This window comes from Rhinopithecus bieti, unplaced genomic scaffold (genome assembly GCF_001698545.2).
Source record: "Rhinopithecus bieti isolate Rb0 unplaced genomic scaffold, ASM169854v2 scaffold_1070, whole genome shotgun sequence".
NCBI classification, from domain to species: domain Eukaryota; kingdom Metazoa; phylum Chordata; class Mammalia; order Primates; family Cercopithecidae; genus Rhinopithecus; species Rhinopithecus bieti.
Window position 1 is genome coordinate 3370169 of NW_016803844.1, and position 21302 is coordinate 3391470.

The window sequence follows — 21302 nt, forward strand, 5'->3', positions numbered from 1 at the left end:
CCTGGGCCACAAAATAATCAGGTTTCATTAGCTCCAATTAGAAATATGACATGGACATTCAAAGTAATTTGGTGATAAAGTAGAGTTGGAAATAAAAAAAATTGAGAAAATCTATTAAACTGGTCCCAAATTGTACTAAACTTTGAAACAATACTAATTTTCTCTGAAAATATAAATGTTAGAATCAATCCGTTGGCAAAATACACTGAAAAGTCTTTATTTACAAGCAGAATCTAAATTATTTTGGTTAGACACACTACGTTAATTTTAATTCTTAAAATATTGAATACGTTTTTTAAATTTTGGAAGAAGTTTAAGTTGAGTGAGTATACAACTTAATCAGGTAATCTGTGAATCATCTTGAAGGCTACCATGGACCAGTGACATATTTTTAGAATCATCCTTTCAACTAGTTTCAGTGGCAAAACACCAAAAAAAAAAAAAAAAAAAAAGCCCTTGGAGCCTTACATCTGGGTATAAGTGCAAATCAATTAGAGCACCAGAAAAAAATCTGTAAATAGGCCAGCAAAGCACTGAGGAAGGTTTTAGGATTTTGAAAAATAATAGTGGCCTATACTCAGTATTCAGGCTTTACAAATACAGCATCAGTGATATACATATCATAAGAAAGCTACAAATGATAGTTTCCTTAGAGCAAAGTCAGAAACTAAAATTTTTGCAGGAATAGTAAGTCAAACCAATATTAACCTTTTCTAGCTTGAGATTGAAAAGTTAGAATTTTTTCTTTGCTCCTCTTCAGTAATAGATTGTCTTAAGAATTTCCCCTGAGCTCAGTTCTTTGTTGGTTCACTAGTGGTTTCATATGTTTTCAATATTCCAAATAATACAATTTTTTTTTTTTTTTGAGATGAAGTCTCACTCTGTCACCCAGGCTGGAGCGCAGTGGCACCATCTTGGTTTGCTGTAAGCTCCACCTCCTAGGTTCAAGCAATTCTCCTGCCATTCTCCCGAGTAGCTAGGACTACAGGCACCACCATGCCCAGCAAATTTTTTTGCATTTTTTTTTGAGATGGAGTTTCGCTATGTAGCCCAGGCTGGTTTCAAACTCCTGACCTCAGGTGATTTACCCGCCTTGGCCTCCCAAAGTGCTGGGATTATAGGCATGAGCCACTGAGCCCAGCCCAATAATACAATTTTTAACATAAAAATTAGAAGCCAAGATAAGAGCACAAGCATCCTAGGAACCTGTGTAGGAAAGTATAGGCAGATGAGAGACTCAGGTTCTTTGTTCCAAAGGCCAAAAATATTGAATATTAAACATGAGATTCCCTGCTCTTCTCAGCCTGGTATGGTCTATAAACAAATGCTAAATCTTTTCTATCTGAAATTTTAAGAGTCATATTTTTAAATGACGGTATTTTTTTTAATGTCATAATTAGGATATTCTAATTATAAACTTATATCTGTCCTTATTGTAGTGATTTCAGATGTTATCCAAAATAATACGTAGTTTACATTCTTACTTTATGCCAAACAGTAAGTTTAGCACATTACAAACATCATCTTTTCCTTAAAATTACCCTACTAAATAGGAAGTACTCTTATCCCCCTTTTCAGGAGCACAGAGAGATTAATTTATCAAATTCACACAGTTAGTAAGTGATAGAGATGAGATTTGAACTCAGAATCTGTAGGGTAAACACAAACTAGTACCAGACTATACGTTTTAAATTCTTATTTTACAGTGTCACTTGTAATTAGTATCTCTTACCCATAGTAGCTCACGGAATTGTTTTGAGTTTGATTTATTTCAATAGTTACAACACTGTTTGAAAAAGTTCCTCCACAAATATTCATCTAGCACTTTCTCCTGAAAATGTGGTATAGATGCTGATGATAAAACATTTTCTCATGAAGATAATAACAGGTATTATTCATGATAGAAGTTTTTCTTTTATGGAATTAATGATGAGACACAACTACAGATAAAATGGTATGCTCCCCTTCGGTCCTCTAAATCCAGAGTGCCGTTGAAGGAAAGCAAGCCACTTTAAGCTGCAGTGATGCGCATGTGTACAGAGAGGAAAGAATGCAGAGTGGTTTGGAGACCTGGCTCAGGAGTAAGAATTATCTGGTATAGCACTCAGGCATTTCAATATATGTGTGTGTCCTTTTGGACTTAACTTCCCATTTTCCTCATCTATAAACTGGGGAAATAATGATCCATATCTGCTAGAGTTTCAGTAAAGATTCAAAAACACAATGTATGTAAAGCACCAAGGATATGCCAGGTGTGTAATACACGCTTGATCTAAATGGACTAATTCATTGTCAATGTTATTCCAATGCCACTCTGGACCCAGAGCCACACATTCCCACCCACAGAGCACATGCAGTACCGGAGAGGAAGTGGGCCTAGAAGGGCCTGCAGATACAGGCAGCTGTAGAGCTGCTAGAAGCTGGGGTGATGCTCTCCCCACTTTCCTGTAGACACCATGGGTACTGTCTGCCTGTTGTCACACAGTTCATATGCTTGCTTGTGATGGAACCTCGGTGTCAGGATCTGTGCTTTTTTCCACTTTGCTACACTGTCTAAAGTGGCTTTTAACTGGAACCCAAGTGCAAATAAAGCTTGGTATTCGGCACCTGACTTTGTGTAGAGAAAACAGTCCTTTTGGTCACTTACAGACCACAACAGTCAGTCATGATTTTGTTGAATAATCAAAGCTGAACTCGTACATGTTAAGGTCAGTTAAGGATGTCTGCTTTGGGCAACAGCCTACTTTTTGTCTCATATTAAATTAATATCTGAGTTAAACAAAACAAAACACCTCACATACACTATTCAGAATCTGCTAAATTGTCTTTTAAAAACTGCTTGCCCAACTTATTAGCAACAACTATAAAAGAAGAAATTCCATTGATTTCCTAGTATCCTGGATTCATAAAGCATCAAGAAGGCATATGGTGTTACATGAGCATGAAATAATAACATGGGCTGCTTTGCTTACCAAATTCAGTCAAGTCCAAAGGCAACAAATGCAGAGTGAACATGACTGCCCATAAGAAACAAACAATTTTGGTGTTTAAGTTTGTGTTTTCTATCACATAAAATGTTATAGAATGATGAACTGATGGAAAAATGGAAAGAAAACTTACAATACAAATGAAAATATTTTGCAAAACACTTCCTTATAAGGAAGCCCATCAGACTAACAGTGGGCCTCTCAGCAGAAACCCTAAAAGCCAGAAGAGATTCAGGGCCAACATTCAACATTATTAAAACAGAGAAATTTCAACCAGATATTTCATATCCAGAGAAACTAAGCTTCATAAGCAAAGGAGAAATAAGATCTTTTTCAGGCAAGCAAATGTTGAAGGAATTTGTAACCATCAGACCTGCCTTACAAGAGCTCCTGAAGGAAGTACTAAATGCGGGAAAAAAAGACCATTACCAGTCACAGAAACACACTGAAGTACACAGATCAGTGACACTATAAAGCAACCACACAAACAAGTCTGCATGATAACCAGCTAACATCACGATGACAGGATCAAATCCACACATTTCAATACTAATCTTGAACGTAAATGGGCCAAATACCCCAATTAAAGGCACAGAGAGTAGTAAGCTGGATAAAGGCACAAAGTGGCAACTAAGACCTATTGGTATGCTGTATTCAAGAGACTCAACTACATGCAATGACAACAATAGGCTCAAAATAAAAAGATAGAGAAAAATCTACCAAGCAAATGGAAAAGAGAAAAAAATAGGGGCTGCAATTCTAATTTCAGAAAAAATAGACTTTAAAACAAAAAAGATCAAAAAAGACAAAAAGCGGCATTACATAATGGTAAAGTGCTCAATTCAACAAGAAGACTTAACTATCCTAAATATATATGTGTGCAACACAGGAGCACTGAGATTCAGAAAACAAATGCTTAGAGACATTCAAAGATATTTAGACTCCCACACAATAATAGCGGGAGACTTCAATACCCCACTGACATTATCAGACAAATCATTGAGACAAAAAAATTAACAAAGATCTTCAGGACCAAAATTCAGCACTAGATTAAATGGACCTGATAGAAATCTACAGAATTCTTCACCAAAAACAATAGAATAGACTTTCTTCTATTTTAGAAAATAAAATTATTTTTTATTTTTAAAATTTTTTGTGGGTACATAGGTGTATATACTTATGGGCTATGGAATATACATTCACCTCATTGCCACATGGTACGTACTCTAAAATCAACCACATAATGGCACATAAATACTCCTCAGCCAATGCAGAAGAACTAAAACCGTAACAGTCACTCTCTCAGATCACAGTGCAACAAAAATGAAATTCAAGACTAAGAAAATATTGACATTCTTCACAGAACTAGAGAAAACTATTTTAAAATTCATATGGAACCAAAAAAGAGCCTGAATAGCCAAAGCAATCCTAAACAAAAAGAACAAAGCTGGAGGCATCATGTTACTCAACTTCAAGCTATACTACAGGGCTATGGTATCCAACACAGCATGGTACTGGTACAAAACCAGACACATAGCCCAATGGAATAGAAGAAAGAACCCAGAAATAAGGCTGCACACCTTCCACTATCTGATCTTTGACAAACCTGACAAAAAACAAGCAATGGGGAAAAGATTTCCTATTTAATAAGTGGTGCTGTAATAACAACTGCCTAGCCATATGGAGAAGATTTAAACTGTACCCCTTCCTTACATCATATACAAAAATCAACTCCAGATAAATTAAAGATTGTAATGTAAAACCCAAAACTATAAAAAACATGGAAGACAACCTAGGCAATACCATTCAGGACATAGGCATGGGCAAAGATTTCACAATGAAGATACCAAAAGGAATTGCAACAAAAACAAAAATTGACAAGTGGGATTTAATTAAATCGAAGAGCTTCTTCGCTGCAAAAGAAACTATCCACAGAGTGGAAAGACAATCTACAGAAAGGGAGAAAATTTTTGCAAACTATGCATTCGACAAAGATCTAGTATCTAGCATCTATAAGGAAGTTAAACAAATAGACAAGAAAAAAAAAGAACCCCATTAAAAAGTGAGCAAAGGACATGAACAGACACTTTTCAAAAGAAGTCGTACATGCAACCAACAAGCATATGAAAAAAAGCTCAACATCACTGATCATTAGAGAAATGCAAATCAAAACCACAAAGAGACACCATTTCACACCAATCAGAATGCTGGTGAGGTTGTGGAGAAAAAAGGAACATTTGTGTGTTGTTGTATGGTGGGAGCATAAATTAGTTCAACCACTGTGGAAAGCAGTCTAGCAATTCCTCAAGGAACTAAAAACAAAAGTACCATTCAACCCAGGAATCACCTTCCTAGGTATATACCCACAGGAATATAAATAATTCTATTATAAAGACACATGCACAGGTATGTTCATTGCAGCACTCTTCCCAATAGCAAAAACACAGAATCAACCTAAATACCCATCAATGGTAGACTGAATAAAGAAAACGTGGTAAATATACACCTTGGAATACCAGGCAGTCATGAAAAAGAAGAAGATCATATCCTTTGCAGGAACCCGGATGGAGCTGGAGGCCATTATCCTTAGCAAACTAACAAGGAATAGAAAACGAAATACCACTTGTTAGCACTTATACGGAGGAGCTAAATGATGAGAAAGCATGGATACATAGAGGGAAACATACACTGGAGCCTACTTTAGGGTGAAAGGTGGCTGAAATCAAACAAATTTATTCTCTTAAAGCTCTGTAGGTTGAAAGTCCACCATCAGTTTCACCAGGCTATAAAATCAAGGTACAGGCAGGCCTGTATTTCTTCTGGAGATTCTAAGAGAGAGTCTGTGTCCTTATCCTTTCCAGCTTCTAGAGGCTCCCGCATTCCTCAACATATGGTCCCTTCCTCCATCTTCAAGGTGCACTGCTCAGCTCTGATCTGTTTGTATGTCTCCTGTCTCCTGCTCTGATCCTCCTGCCTTCCACTTACAAAGACCCCTGTGATTGCAATGGGACAATCTGGATAATCCAGGAAAATCTCATCTCAAGATCCTTAATTTAATTACATCTGCAAAATCCCTTTTAACATGTAAAGCAACATTCACAGATTCTGGGGATAGAATGTATTAGCATCTTTGGGGGTGGGATATTATTCAACCTACCACAGGTAGATACCATTTATCATGTTCTTTTTGCAGATGAGAAAAAAAATATAGTAATTATTAATACCACCATATACAATGAGAAACAAGAATCAGAGGCTAAACAACACAAACTCACAAAACTTAAAAGTGGGCACCAACATACAAATATAGTGTTTCTAACCTTAAGTCTGATTCCACTACACAATTCTGCTCGCAAAGTAGAAAAAAATAATAAAAGAAGGACTCCCTGCTTAAGGGTAAATTTTGTTATTTTCTTGGGTTAAAAATAATTACTATATATTTATTGAATGGCTAACTGTAAGTAAGATCCAATTTTAGGTTCCGGTAATAAATAAGAATCAGATACAGTCAGTCTCAAGGTAATCCTTCATCTTTCCATATATTTAAATACCTATAATTCCTAAATGTATATATACAGTACTGACTGAATTTAATTACCTCATTAACATTCCCAGTTTCATGTTCTATAAACTTTTCCAATATGCCAAGTCTGAAACTGAACTCTTGATTTTTTCCTACAAATGTTCATCCCCCATCCTTCACCACCTCAGGAAATGATCGTACCATACTCCCCTCCCTCACCACCTACAGCTAATCAATAATTGAATACCTTAAATTTTGTCCCCCAAATATATCTTAATTCCATCTACTTCTCCTTATTGGCATTGCCTCCAGAATCCTAATTAGCATCTTCATTTTCACTGTTACATCACCTCAATCTAACCTCCATACGTAAACTAGCATGATCTATTTAGAATATAAATGAGATTATGTCAATTGCATGTTAAAATACTTCAGTAACTACCTACAGCGCTTACAATAAAATTCAAACTTTTCTTGCTATACTGGGTAACCATATAACATGTTCTGTTTAGGACTTTTCTGTGCCTGTCGTCCTGGTATAACTAGTAATACAGTCTCCTTTCATGCCTAAAATTATTCCATTTGGGTGATAAGTCTCTTGATCATCACATCTGTAGAGCCCTGTGTGATCTTTCTTTTACCTAAATATTATTCTCATAGCTGAAGCCTTCTCCCCCAGGACTCGGTGGCTTCTCTTAAGTCTCCCTAGCAGTTGGCTTTCTTTAAAATCTGAATCACAGTATTCAATCCTATAGTTAATTCTTTCGTTTGTTGAATGTCTGTTCAATCCATTAGGGTACACAGAGAGAACCAGGCCCATATCTGCATTGTTTACTCCTACATATCTCAGTCAGCATTGTATCTGAAACATGATAAAAGCCCACCAGTATCTGTTGAAGATTAATGACTAAATAAGCTTACCACATAGGTAGAGAGATAGTAAATGTATAGTATGACATTTACATAATATAAATGTGTTCAAGATATCAACTACCAAAATTAATACGAAAAAGAAAATAATTACTTCTGCCTGCAGAGAAGGGTTGATTAGCAAAGACTCCATAAATGGAGGGAGGATGCCCAAACAGTGTTGATGGATGAATAAGATCATGCAGTGTGAACCAAGAAGCCAAGAGAAGACTTCTAAGCTTAGGGGATGGCATTTGCAAAGGCAAAAAGGTATAAAACTGTGATTATTCAGGAAACTGAAAGTAGTTTATCTTATTAGAGTGTACAATGTTGTATAAATGATATATTAATAACACAAACCTTAAGGACAAAACCTAAATTGTAGAGACCACAGCAGAAAATACAGAGAGCGCTAACAAATTTGAAGCTTAGCGTTTTTTTTTTTTTTGAGATGAGTTTCCCTCTTGTTGCCCAGGCTGGAGTACAATGGTGTGATCTCGGCTCGCTGAAACCTCCACCTCCCAGGTTCAAGCAATTCTTCTGCCTCAGCCTCCTGAGTAGCTGGTATTACAGGCATGCGCCACCACGCCCAGCTAATTTTGTATTTTTAGTAGAGACGGAGTTTCTCCATGTTGGTCAGTCTGGTCTCAAACTCCTTACCTCAGGTGATCCACCTGCCTTAGCTCCCAAAGTGCTGGGATTCCAGGTGTCAGCCATTGCACCCAGCCTGAAGCTTAGCTTTGTTTTCATTTATAGTCCTATAATGATTTGATAAATTCTATTGCATATTTAACTCACCTTATAAATTATAGAAGTTCTTAGATAAATCTGTTTCTGAAGTGTTATATTTCAAACTTCATTGCCATAAAGAATCCTCACAGTTGCAGTTATTACATAACAGTCACATAATTATAATACATAGTCCATAAGGAAACTCTACCGGAGAGTTACGGTGTATAGAACTAAGCTGAGCTTTTCTGTCAAATAAATTTTTTGGTTTAAATTTTAATAATTATGTTAAATTTCTTTTTTCATAATATACTTTTATTCATTATTAGATTATTAAAAAAACAGGCCAAAGCCACTATGTTATGATTTTGGCATTTATATTGTACAAATATATAGATAAAAATATCTATGGGATCTGAAGAGACTTCGGGTCGTATTTTGATGTAACTAAGATTTGACACAATTAATACTCATCGTTGACCTATTTCTCTAGAAACAGAAAATTATCAAGAAAGATATATGGTATAGATAATCACAAATATTTGCTTTGAACATTTAGAATGTATACTAGAAGTTGCGAACTAGTAGACTGCATGACAAGAATGCTTTGTTCAGACTCCAAAGTGTTTCAAAAATTGACTTAAGATTTAAATTTGGGAAATCACAAAAAATCCAGAATTCTGGCCACTCTTAAAAAAATTAAAAGATCAGATAACTCTAGTAATATTCCCCAAATCACAGTCCCCTAGAAACTAGTAGATGCTCTCTGGTTAACCACAGACCCACCTCCCCCATCACCCCAGACCGCTGCCCTTATATATGTAACATGTCTAAGCCTTTGTGTAAGACTAAAACTCTCAACCATTAACGACCAATTGAAAATCATCAAAAAGACTAAGAATATATTTAGATTTTGCTCATTTTAATACTGAGAATTAAACACACAGGCTATTTTTTAAAATCGTCTAAATATGAAAAAATTCAGACATTCAACACTTTCTTTCTTGGATTTTATCAGTTAACTAGACTGTACCAAAACAAATAAGCCAAATAAATCCAGTATAACAATTCCTCCCCCTGACTAGCAAGCTCTTTGTTTTGGCATCTAGTCAATTCAATTAAAATTATACAACCCAATAATCTAAAAATATATATCATGCATTTAATCTGTAGTTTACCTAAAAGTACCTGTCTGTTACGTATCTTTCAATGTAGCAAATATATTTTATTTTATTTAAATGGAAAGATGACATATTTTCAATATGAAAACTGTTCTAGGTTAGCAAATATTAACCTGAAAATGTTGTTCCCATAGAAATTGACAGGCACTTACCTTAGCTATCTGGACACACCAGTTAAGCAGCAGTTGTGATCCAATGTTATCCTTGTGCTCGTGGACATACTCCAACAGGCAGCCATGGGGCATAAGTTGAGTAACCAGCTGGATGGTTGGGCTCAGACACACACCCAACAACCGGACTAGGTGTGGATGATCCATACTTGCCATGATCAGAGCTTCCTGTAAGAAAAAAAATGCAATACCATCATTTCTACTCAAATTTTCTTAGATTTAGAGTTACTTCCATTGTACTAATGGTGCTGATGATTTTTAAAAAATGTACTCAATGGAATCAATCAAAATCAAAAGATATTATTTCAGTTATTCTATCTTTAAAGTGATTTAATGCAATAAAATTAAATAAACAACAAAGTCTCTACATGCATTTACATGGAAGCTGTTATACAATAACTGCCTATAAAATTAATAGCAGTATTTTCTCCTTTGTAATATAAGCAATATGAGATTTTATTTATTGCCAAGTAAGTCAAAATGAATTCCACCTTAAATTATGGATTTTTAACCTTTGACCTTTGCTCTAAAGTAAAATAATCTATACAAATTTAGTTAGTTGCAAGTAGAGTAAGGTGAGCTGAACTTCAAAGTCACCCATTATTGGTGTAGAGCTGAACAGCTTACAATGGTGTCAAGTATAAATCATAAATATGGAAATGTAGATAATTACAAGTATTATATCTACGGTCAATTTATATAAAATAATAAACATTTTAATAAGACATTTTGTTTCATAATTTTACCTTTCCTCAAATTTATTTCATTTTCAAAATTATAAGTGATGTCTTATTCATAGATTCATAAAATTTGAGAGCTAAGACTATAAAAATTTGACTACTTCAACTTTTGTATTTCATAAAATGAGAAAACTGAGTTACAATTTTGCATCAGAATCATAAAGACACCACTGCTTAATGGGGATAAAAGTGGACACATGATGGTTATTTAGTGCATCCCAGTTAGCTTCAAATAAAAAGTTATTATAAGACTCTTTATTGTAATTTGAAATAGATATAACTGTAAAATAAATGTTTAGGTACTTTGTTATGGTTTGATTTGTGCTTTTATATTATGAAAGCCAATAAAATATTGTTCATCTCGTATGAAAACAATAGTAAATTTTACTTTTAAAAGCTATGTAATATCACCTACATACTATTCTTGTTAATAATATTTAATTTGAATCTAATCATAAGGAAAAAATCAGACAAATCCATACTGTAGGACATTCTGCAAAGAAACTGGCTTGTACTTATTTAAAATGTCAATATTAGGAGAAACATAAAAGAATGGTGTGATGTTCAAACTAGCATTCATTGCAGAAATAGGGCAACGCCGCATTTTTGGCTCTTGGGTTAAAAAATATATAAAACATTATTGGGACAATTGAGGAAACCTAAATAGGGACTATATATCATTTAATATTATATCAACGTTAAATATTTGAAAGTGATAATGGTATTGCAGCTATGTAAAATAGTATTCTTTGATTTTAGAAGATCCTGAAATCTTTATGGATGAACTATCTTGCATCTGCAATTTACTTTCAAATAATTTCCTCACACAGGGAAGGAGAGAGATATATATAATACATGTATCTGTATCTATGTGTTTGATGTATGTATACAAATATATACACACAAATACTCACATATACACATGGAGGGTGTAATATGTATATGGCAATTGATTATCAGTCGATTTTTCTACATGAAGGTACAGTATTCATTGTATTACTCTTGAACATTTTATATAACTTTGAAACATTTCAAAATAAAAAAATTAAGGACACAAATTATATTGAGTTTCTGTTTAAGATGGCATGGCAGATTGAATTCACAGATTACTTCCCTTTCCACTCATTTTCACTATACTGACAAAAAAAGAATTAATTTAAAAAGACAGACACCAACAATCATAGAAAGGAGGCAATAAAGATGGAATAGTAAAAGTAGGAAGTGGCTTATCAGTGTTAGCCAACTTGGTAAACATAAGCAATCCGAAGCCTAATTTAATGGGGGGAAACTGAGAAGCAACCCAGTAATGCATAACACCAAAGGCTGAGGAGGAGGAGTATTACAAACCTCCATAAATGGAGCAAGGATTGCTTCAGAGTACATTTGGGAAATACTTAGACTACAGATCTCCTTCTTCCCTTTACCCTTAGGAAATCTTACACCAAAAGAACTGGACTGTGGATATCAGGTAAAATGGAAAGAGAAGTACTCTGGGGAAAATAGAAGTATTACGTAAATTTACATATGATAAAAATATGGATCATTCTTCCATTCCATCTCCCAAATAGAGTTGTGACTTCAAAATTCTCAAAGTTTTGTTTAAACCTAGAATTTTACACCCAGCAGCATTTCAACCAAGTGAATGCATACAACAGACATGTTCAGATGTGCCAAATCTTAACACATTTACCTTCCGTGCTTCCTTTCTTTGTAAATGTGCTCATAAAAAAGGGACAGGGTGTTAGAAGAGTACATAAAATCAAGGAAACAAACAACAAGCATAAATTACAGAAATACAAAAAATATAGTGAAAAATTTTCTAGAATAAAAGACATACAATAAATGGAAATAACAGCCGGCTAAGACTGGAACAGGTCAAGTAGCTCTGGGAAAGGTGACCCAAGAAGATGAAATTGATAGAATGCCTGATGAACTTAAAATACATTAAGAAAATATTTATTTTTCTAGTGGGAGTTGAAGGTCAAATTAGTGATAGACACACAGAAAACTAAACTAAAGTGAAAAAAGAAGAAATTAACCTGAGATAAAACACAAAGATATGCACAAGAAAGACTCAGAAAGGCGAGGAGCTGTGAGGGGAGTGGATGATGAGAGATTGCTCAATAGGTATAATGCATGTTATTTGAGTGATGGCTACACTAAAAGTATTGACTTCCCCATTATGCAATCTATGTATGTAACAAAATTATACTTATACTCATAAATTAATACAAATAATTAAAAAGAAAATCAGACTATACAGCACAACTGGGAATAGTTACATAATCATAATAGTGTAAACATGAAATACTGATATAATCAGAAGTCATGTAACTGTGGGAAAATGGGGGTACAGAGGATGCCCTTCTGAAAAGTGGTGATGGGAATGGAGTGAAAGGTATATAACCATTGCTGGTTGCAAAAAGTTAGCATATGATACGTAGACTAAAAAGAAAAAATTAAGACTTCACAGTATAAGCATATTATTTAAATGTACAGAGTTAGGTAACAGAAGAAATTTCCAAAAATTTGAAAGTGATTGATTCGGGCAGTGGAAAATGGGGTCAGGGAAGGGACAGCAGGAGAGCTACCAGGCTACCTTTCATCATCAGTCTTGTCAAAGTATTTCACTTTTTTATGATTACCTTACAGCTACTTGTGAGGACATTATCCCCTTTAACCATCCCTACTATTTTACTGCTGCTGAGTTACAAGAGTGCCTTCCAAGGGTTATTCACAAATATGCAGTGTTTGATGGGCTATGTGGGTTTCCCAGATCCAGCCAAGGGTTTATTGTGAGGTCTAACATTTTATTTTTTCAGTAAGGAAGAGAGGGGCAGCACGGGAACATGCCTAGAGAAAGGAGTGATAGAAGACCAGACAAAAGAACTAAGCTAGTAAAATGCTGTCACTCTCCCTCAAAGGACTTTTCGTTTCTGAGGTTTGGTGGTAAAAGCTGAAATCATTGTTTTTCAGATGGCTTTCAAGTAAAAAAGATACTTTAATTCTCTATTCCCTAGCTGCCCCAGGGAACAAGAGTCACAGAACAGAGATGAGTGTCTATGCTTTCTTGCTGAGCTCACGAGGACTGCAACATGATGAGGACAGGAAGTTCCGGGAGCACTGTGAGACATCACACCTAGAAAGGACTTCAGCATACTCACGTGGTAGCAGTCAGCAGTAACAGGAGTGGGACCTCTCCAATGGCTCAGAGAGAAGAGAATCAACAGAGGGACCAGAACTGGTAGGAAAGATCACTATAGAAACCACAGAAGCATCCTTACGTGGTACCAGTCAGCAGTAACAGGAGTGGGACCTCTCTAATAGCTCAGAGAGAAGAGAATTCATCATGGGGATCAGAACTGGTGAGAAAGATCACTGTAGATACCACAGGGAGACTGCAGATGGAAGACTGGATTATAGGTAAATAGGAGACACCCGACAAGTTTCCAAAATATTTGTGGAGACTGCTTTGGGGTGTGGGGTTTTGCATAATTAGCTGAGCCAGAAATCTGTGTTATTACTATTCATGTGGCCTCCTCTGGATTCATAAGGTGAAAACATTTGGTTTCACTTCTTGTGTATCTCAGTAAACATTTGAAATAAAGCAAAGCAATGTAGTTATAAAGAAAGTATGGATGAAAGTATTAGCCAACTTAAATGACCTATTATTACCTATTATTTAATCTGGTATTAACTGTATTCACAGTGTAAACCAGAGGGTTCTTTCATTGAATTATAACATGCACATGTAAAAATATATACACATCAACAAATCAGCAAAACATCTAATTAGATTAAATCACTAATTATGTTTTAAGCTAGATACTTAATTAGATATTAAATATTAGATATTAAATTAAATTAAATTTATACTTATGCTATTTCTTTTTTGCTGGCTCTGGATTTTTTGTGTATATGAAAGTCACCTGTTCACAGTTACAAGAGTGGCTCCACTCCCAGATACTCAGGTTTAGAAGATCTTAGGCATCTCCATTTGTAGCAAGCTCCCTTGTTAAAGGAAGTTAGGAAATATAAAATGTTGAGAACCTCTAGCACATCTTGATGTCTCCATCGAATGTGTGTTTCTATAATCCATTGCAAAAGCAATAACAGGTAATAATTATTTGATCCTTATTATAATCCCATGAAGCAGTTCAAACTCAAAAGTAATTCTCAGCTGCAAAATGAGGAAACCAAAACTCAATGAGATAACCGGCCCAGGTCATGAGACTTGTTAGTAGCAGGATCAGTAAACACTCAGGATTTTTATTCTGACTGTAGTGTTATGACAGTAAAAAATCATACTTTTTATTTCATTTTCATCAGCACATTACAGTGTCGACCTTTATCTTTTTAGCAAGACAGCCCCAAACTCCTCACATTAGCCCTACCTGCATGAATTGGGTCAAATTATCTTTGCTGGCCAGGTGAGGTGGCTCACACCTGTAATCCCAGCACTTTGGGAGGCTGAGCCAGGTGGATCACGAGGTCAGGAGTTTGAGACCAGCCTGATCAACATGGTGAAACCCCGTCTGTACTAAAAATACAAAAATTAGCCAGGCGTGGTGGCACGCGCCTGTAATCCCAGCTACTCAGGAGGCTGAGGCAGGAGAATTGCTTGAATCCAGGAGGTGGAGCTTACAGTGAGCTGAGATTGCACCACGGCACTCCAGCCTGGGCGACAGAGTGAGACTGTCTCAAAAAAAAAAAAATTATCCTTTGCTTCCTGAGGACCAACTAAAATCAAATAATACATTTGTGCTTACAGGTAAACTGTCATCACTTTACAATATGTTTTCAGAACAAGCCAAATAAAACATTTCTCTCTGATTTACTGAGGGTAGTATTTGATAAATGTTATTTATTAAGGTAAAGAGAATGGTACAATGTAAGGTAGAAGAAAGATTTTGGGGCTACTTTTGCGTTTGAAAAGTTTACATTAAGGGGTATAAAAAAGTCACACGGAAGTTCTCTTTTTAAAAATCTATTAGTAAGTCCTGGCAAAAGGCTGGGGTTCTATTAAGAAAATTGCTCATCACACTACAAAGAGTATTTGAAACCAAATTGCAGAGTATTTGCATAATAGTTCTCTTTTTTTGAAGAAAGAAACATGAACAAGACACTAATTGTAGGTTGCATTTTTTTTTTTTTTTCATAAAGGAAATAGCAGATGGCTGGTTGGGAGGATAGGAGAGTAGATAAAGAAAGGGGAATATGAATTTATTTAGAGTGATGAGTGGGATAAAAAGGGGAAAAAAATCCCAATATCTTAATCATAAAGTGTCCGGTTTCAATAAATTACTCTGTGTTAAACTTAATGTCCTCTGTTGCCTATTTTTGTGTGGGACCTATGGAGGCAACTTTGGAATCTTCGCTGCTGTCACTAGAAAATGTCGCTGAAGATATAAATACAACCTGACAGGGACATTATCTGTTTTTCCAGAAAAAAATTATTGTCTTTATTTTCCTTTTTTGCTTTATTTTTTTTTTTTTGTCTTGTAGGTAAATTTAAGAGTTTTCTCATTGAACAGAAGGGAATAATATAACAGGTGCTATAGTAAAATTCTAAAACAAAATATTTTCTTTATAATGAAGTCTGGTATAAATAAGGACTTTTAAAAAGAACCATCAAGGGACTACCAAGGTATAGATGAAAAAAGCTCTGAAGCATGTATGTCAAGTCTCTAGCCACATATTATCTATACCTCTATTTCAGCCTGAAGGGAAGACACTTTTGTATAATAATAAGTGAGCAATAGTAAGTGTACAATAAGTTAGTGAGCTTTTTTTTTACATTCAGCTATCATTCTGCACAACCACCAGATATTTATATCTTTCCACTTTAGTTTCTCATATTATTTAGTGGTTTCACAAAGACAAAAGGGAAGAAAAAACCATATTGCCAGTGAAAACTTATAGGTTATTCTGTTTTTAAAAATGTTAACTTCAGCCGAACTCTGTTTCATTATATCTATGGTCCATTAATGCAATACCCTCCAGCTGAAAACCAGGAAAGTCTCATTGCATCAGAGATAGGGAAGATAAAAAGAGAGATAGAGGAAAAGAAAAGACAGACAATTAATGTAAACATATAACACTACGCTTCATGCAACCATCAGCAGATCTGCGAGTGCGTGAAAGAAATGCTGCCCCTAAAGACAGTGAGAGTGCTAGTCATGAAGAACTCAGAGAAGATAAAGACGGCCACAATGATGAAAAACGAAATAAAATCACTGGTCCATAATAATTTTTTTTCTAACTTGCTTTGCTGCAGATGGTTCGAAGATAGTAAAATAAATGAAATCAGCATCTGTTCCTTCATGTCTAGAATAAATTATAATTTATTTGGGTAAATAGGTGAGCAGTAATTAGAGGCTGAATTAATATGCTATCAGTTTAAGTTTGTCCACATCACTCAGTAGCCTTACCACTCCCTTCCAGTCCTTGGTATCACTTTTGTGGACTTCAACAATCAGATGAGGACTCTTCTAAACTTTGAAGTCAGCACTTTCCATCTCCATTCTACATCCTTCACCCACTGGGTGGCCACATGTTAGATTTAGTCACTAACACTGCTGCACAATGAAGACCTTTTGAAGAAGTCGACATTGTGAAAGAATTCTACTTTCTGTTTTCCCTCTTTTTTCTTTCACTCCTGATTACACTGAATTTCCATCCTTATTATATTTCTCTGTCTCTTTAGTTTTATATTTCTTCACTTAAAAATATTTATTGAGAATCCACTATGTGCCTGGCACTGTGATTGAAGTTGTGTCTATAAAATAATCTCCAGTCTCAGGGAGCTTTCATTGTACTTGGAGAGGCAACAAGTAAATAGGAAAGCCAAATAAACATAAAACAGATGCATAAATATTTTTAAATTATATTAAGAGGTATCACAGAAATAAAGTGTTGTGATAGATAACGAAATGGTGGTCACAGAGCTACTTTAGATAAGGAGAGCCAGGAAATGTGTCCTGAGATCAGATTTATGAGACAAAGTCATATATATAAATAATTGGAAAGAGCATTCAAGGAAAAGCATGACCTAAGAGTCTGGCATATTTTGGAAGCTCTGAGAAGGCTCATGTACTTGGAATTTAGCAAGGGCTATAATGGCATGAGATGAGATTGAAAAGGTGGGTAAGGACCAGGTCACATAGGGCCTTGCAGTCATAAAGGCTTTAAATCTTAAATCCTTAAGAAGATTGGATTTATTCATAAATCTTTTAATGCCTGGTTTCTGTTATACTTCATTTACCTCTATCATAGCCTGATCTCCGATATTAACTATTACAATAAAGGACTTGCCAATATCATATAATTTTCTCTCCCTTGATGTTTCCATTTTGCTGCTCTTTGGCTGAAGGTAATTCCCCCCATCGCCATTCTCAATCTTTCAAATGTTGTTAGAGAAAGGCACAGATTCACGAGATTGCACCTAAATCTCCTGATTTGATCCTCCAAAAATTGCTCTGTCTTTTAGTTTTCTAAAATTTATTTATTTATTTATGTGTTTTATTATTATTATTATTATATTTTTGAGACAGTCTCAATCTATCACCCAGGCTGGAGTGCAGTGGTGTGATCTTAGCTCACTGCAAATTCTGCCTCTCAGGTTCAAGCATTCTCCTGCCTCAGCCTCCCAAGTAGCTGGGACGACAGGTGCCTGCCACCACACTTGGCTAATTTTTGCTTTTTTTTTTTTTTTCAGTAGAGACAAGGTTTTACCATGTTGGCCAGGTTGGTCTCAAACTCCTGACCTCAAGTCATCCACCCACCTTGGCCTCCCAAAGTGCTGGGATTACAGGCATGAGCCACCATGTCAGGCCTCTTTTAGTTTTTAATTGCTTATTGAAGTTTTATTACACTTACCATGGCTTCTATCTCCGGGCAGGGAAAAAAAAATAAAAAAGCTTTCTACCTTTCTTAATATCTACTCCGTGAATTGTACTTTTGACACCATTTTATTCTGTTTCACTGAATCATTTTTATCACCATTTATCTCTAGTACAACTTCAGCTTCACTGTGTTTACCACCTTCACTGTAACTACAAGGACATATATGTGTGCCATATTCCAAAAATAAAAGTTCCTTCAACTTTGCCGTATCTCTCTATTAGGGATACTTGCCAGTCCTCCTTTAGCTATTCCCTCATTTTATCTTCCTTTGTGCATTTGAGATCTGGCTTTTCTGCCACTTTTCTAAATTCCTACCCCTCAAATTACCCTGGAAAATGTCATCAAATGTCTCCTTTTCACCAAAGTCAGCGTGTTTCTTCTCTTACTACATTTCCCCAGACTGCACTGTTTTATTTTAGCTCAATGATCGTCCTTCTTCTTCAAAATTCTTCTTTGGCTGATGTTAGTACTTTATTCTACCTATCCTGATTTTTCTTTCACTCTCTGAGTACTCTTTTTTTTTTTTTTTTTTTTTTTTTGAGGACGAGTCTTGCTCTGTTGCCAGGCTGGAGTGCAGTGGCACAATCTTGGCTCACTGCAACCTCCACCTCCTGTGTTCAAGCAATTCTCCTGCCTCAGACTCTCGAGCAGCTGGGACTACACCTCTTGTCACTTCGATGCAGAAAAACTACTGGGCTTTAGCTGTACCTCACTTTGCTTTAGTCTACAGTCTCTTACCTCCATATAGATTTGTTCTCCAACCTCCTAGAGATGAAAATATTTTCCAACTTTAAGAAATATGACAGAGTTGTCAAAAGCTTATGGAATTGATTGCAAAGTTTTCGTGGTTTGTCATGATTTGATTTAGTTTGAAGCAATGTAAACAGCAGGGCATTTTTGTTCTCTCAAGATAAAAAATAAAATCCATTATCTTCATGTCCAAAATATCTGTGCCCTTCCAAACATGAGAATTATGCTATGCCCATATTACAAGTTTTCTCCTCCACTCTTGTAATTTCAATTGTCATTTCTGAGTAGAAACTAATAAGCTTATCCATAATATAACTATACAAAACCATATTATAACATCTATCCTATTTTATTAGAATTATCGGTGAAATGTCTGGAATCTCTATTTTTTTCTCTGAAAGCAGTAATGTGAGTCAGTCATATTCATTGGTTTATCACCAAATCCTTGTTGAATATATGGCTTATAAGAAGAATGCAATACCATTTTAAGAATAAATGAACAAAATCTGTATTATATCCTCCCCTTCCCCATTTACTTCATTCCAGGAATCAACCCATATTTCAAATGCTTTCTCATCTTCTTAAAATAGATATTACTGGATTTGTAAGATAAAAGAAAACACAGTAAATAATTTTCCCATATGAGTTTGCCTGCTTTACTTTACTTCTTTTTTTTTAATTTCAGAAACATTTCCTAATTCAGTTTTTAAAATCTTGGATTTATATTTGGTATTTGCATTTCTATTCCACTTTGTATCTAATAATTTGCCAAGTCCTATCAATTGCTTATCCCAGTGTAGCTCAAATCTATATCTTTCTGTGTCTTTTCATTCTGACTCCTACTTAAGTTCAGGTTCACATCACTACTGTAAAAAGACTGCTGATTTTTTTTTCTTTATTAACATAGTCTGTTTACGCTACAAACATACAAAATATCAGTGGCACTTTTTGATTGTCAACACAGTCTTAACACTGCATGTACTCAATAAACACATGCAGAATTAAATTTTATATCATGAAAATTGCAATAAATTTTAAAATAAAGAAGTTTAGACTATATTTCCAGCTATGACACTAACAATCTGTGACATTGGCCTGTATATTTTCCTTTGTCCCTCCAGCTCCATTCTCCACCATTTTCTGCCAATACTCACCCTGCCATGTGCTCAGTGAGATTGACCCAAATGGATGATGACAACAGGCTACGATGTTCCCTGGCTTTCATTTGGCTCAGCCAGTGCAAAGCAGTAGTACAATATTGAATGAAGAAGAGAGTGAGTTTGGTATTTATCCCACACCCTCACTTTCCTGCAACCCTTTAGTGAGGGTCACGGCTGCTGTCAATTCAAGGTAACCTTCCCCTGGCTTCTTCAAGCCTAGCAGTGCTGTTACTCATCTTGAAGCACTTCAACAAACCCTGTTGCTGTTACTTAATCCTGCTCTTACTTTTATAAAGACCCTTTTGCTAAACTCTCTTCAATTCCTTCAACTTAGTATGCCATGTGTTTCCTACTGGGATCCTTCTAATGCAGTCATGTTGAACAAGGCACTTGGTAACAGTTACCTGTAAAATCACAGATATGGTCGTTGATGGAGAATACGTGGCTTACATGCTACCAACACTCCCCTCCTGCTATCCATGAAAGATACTGCTAAACAATCATTGTGTGGTAGGCTGATGATGGCTCTCAAAATATTCCCACATCTTAATCCCAAGTCATATTCATCCCTGAGGTGAATACTACCTTATTTGGGAAAAGGTCTGTGCAGATATGATTAAATTAAGGATTCTGAGTGTAGGAGATCTTCCTTGATTATTCAGGTAGGTTCTAAATGCCACCACAAGTATCCTTATAAAAGAGAGGCAGAAGGAGATTAGACACAGGCACAAAGAGGAAAAGGCAATGTGAAGAAGGAGACAGAAATTATAGAGTGATGCCCTCACAAGCCAAGGAACATCTGTAGCCACCAGAAGCTGGAGGAGGCAAGGAATATATTTTTCGCTAGAACTTCTGAAGGGAGTGTAGCCCTATCAACATCTGGATTTCAAATGTCTAGCCTCCAAAACTGTGATATAATATATTTCTGTTATTGTAAGTGACCACGTTTCAGTTAAATTGTTTCAGAGACCGGCCGGGCGCGGTGGCTCACGCCTGTAATCTCAGCACTTTGGGAGGCCGAGACGGGCGGATCACAAGGTCAGGAGATCGAGACCATGGTGAAACCCCGTCTCTACTAAAAATACAAAAAATTAGCCGGGCGCGGTGGCGGGCGCCTGTAGTCCCAGCTACTCAGGAGGCTGAGGCAGGAGGATGGCGTGAACCCGGGAGGCGGAGCTTGCAGTGAGCCGAGATCGCGCCACTGCACTCCAGCCTGGGCGACAGAGCGGGACTCCGTCTCAAAAAAAA

At 35.9% G+C, this 21302-nt stretch overlaps 1 protein-coding gene across 2 annotated transcripts in view; it reads right to left on the reverse strand.

Annotated features, from left to right (window-relative positions):
- Nucleotides 1-21302, reverse strand: part of ERBB4 (erb-b2 receptor tyrosine kinase 4) — a 1212321-nt gene that overhangs the window by 168031 nt on the left and 1022988 nt on the right. For both annotated transcript variants that reach the window (XM_017855612.1, XM_017855621.1), the window contains exon 20: nucleotides 9482-9667. In XM_017855612.1, coding sequence (XP_017711101.1) covers nucleotides 9482-9667 — 186 coding nt within the window. The remainder of the gene's footprint in view (nucleotides 1-9481; nucleotides 9668-21302) is intronic.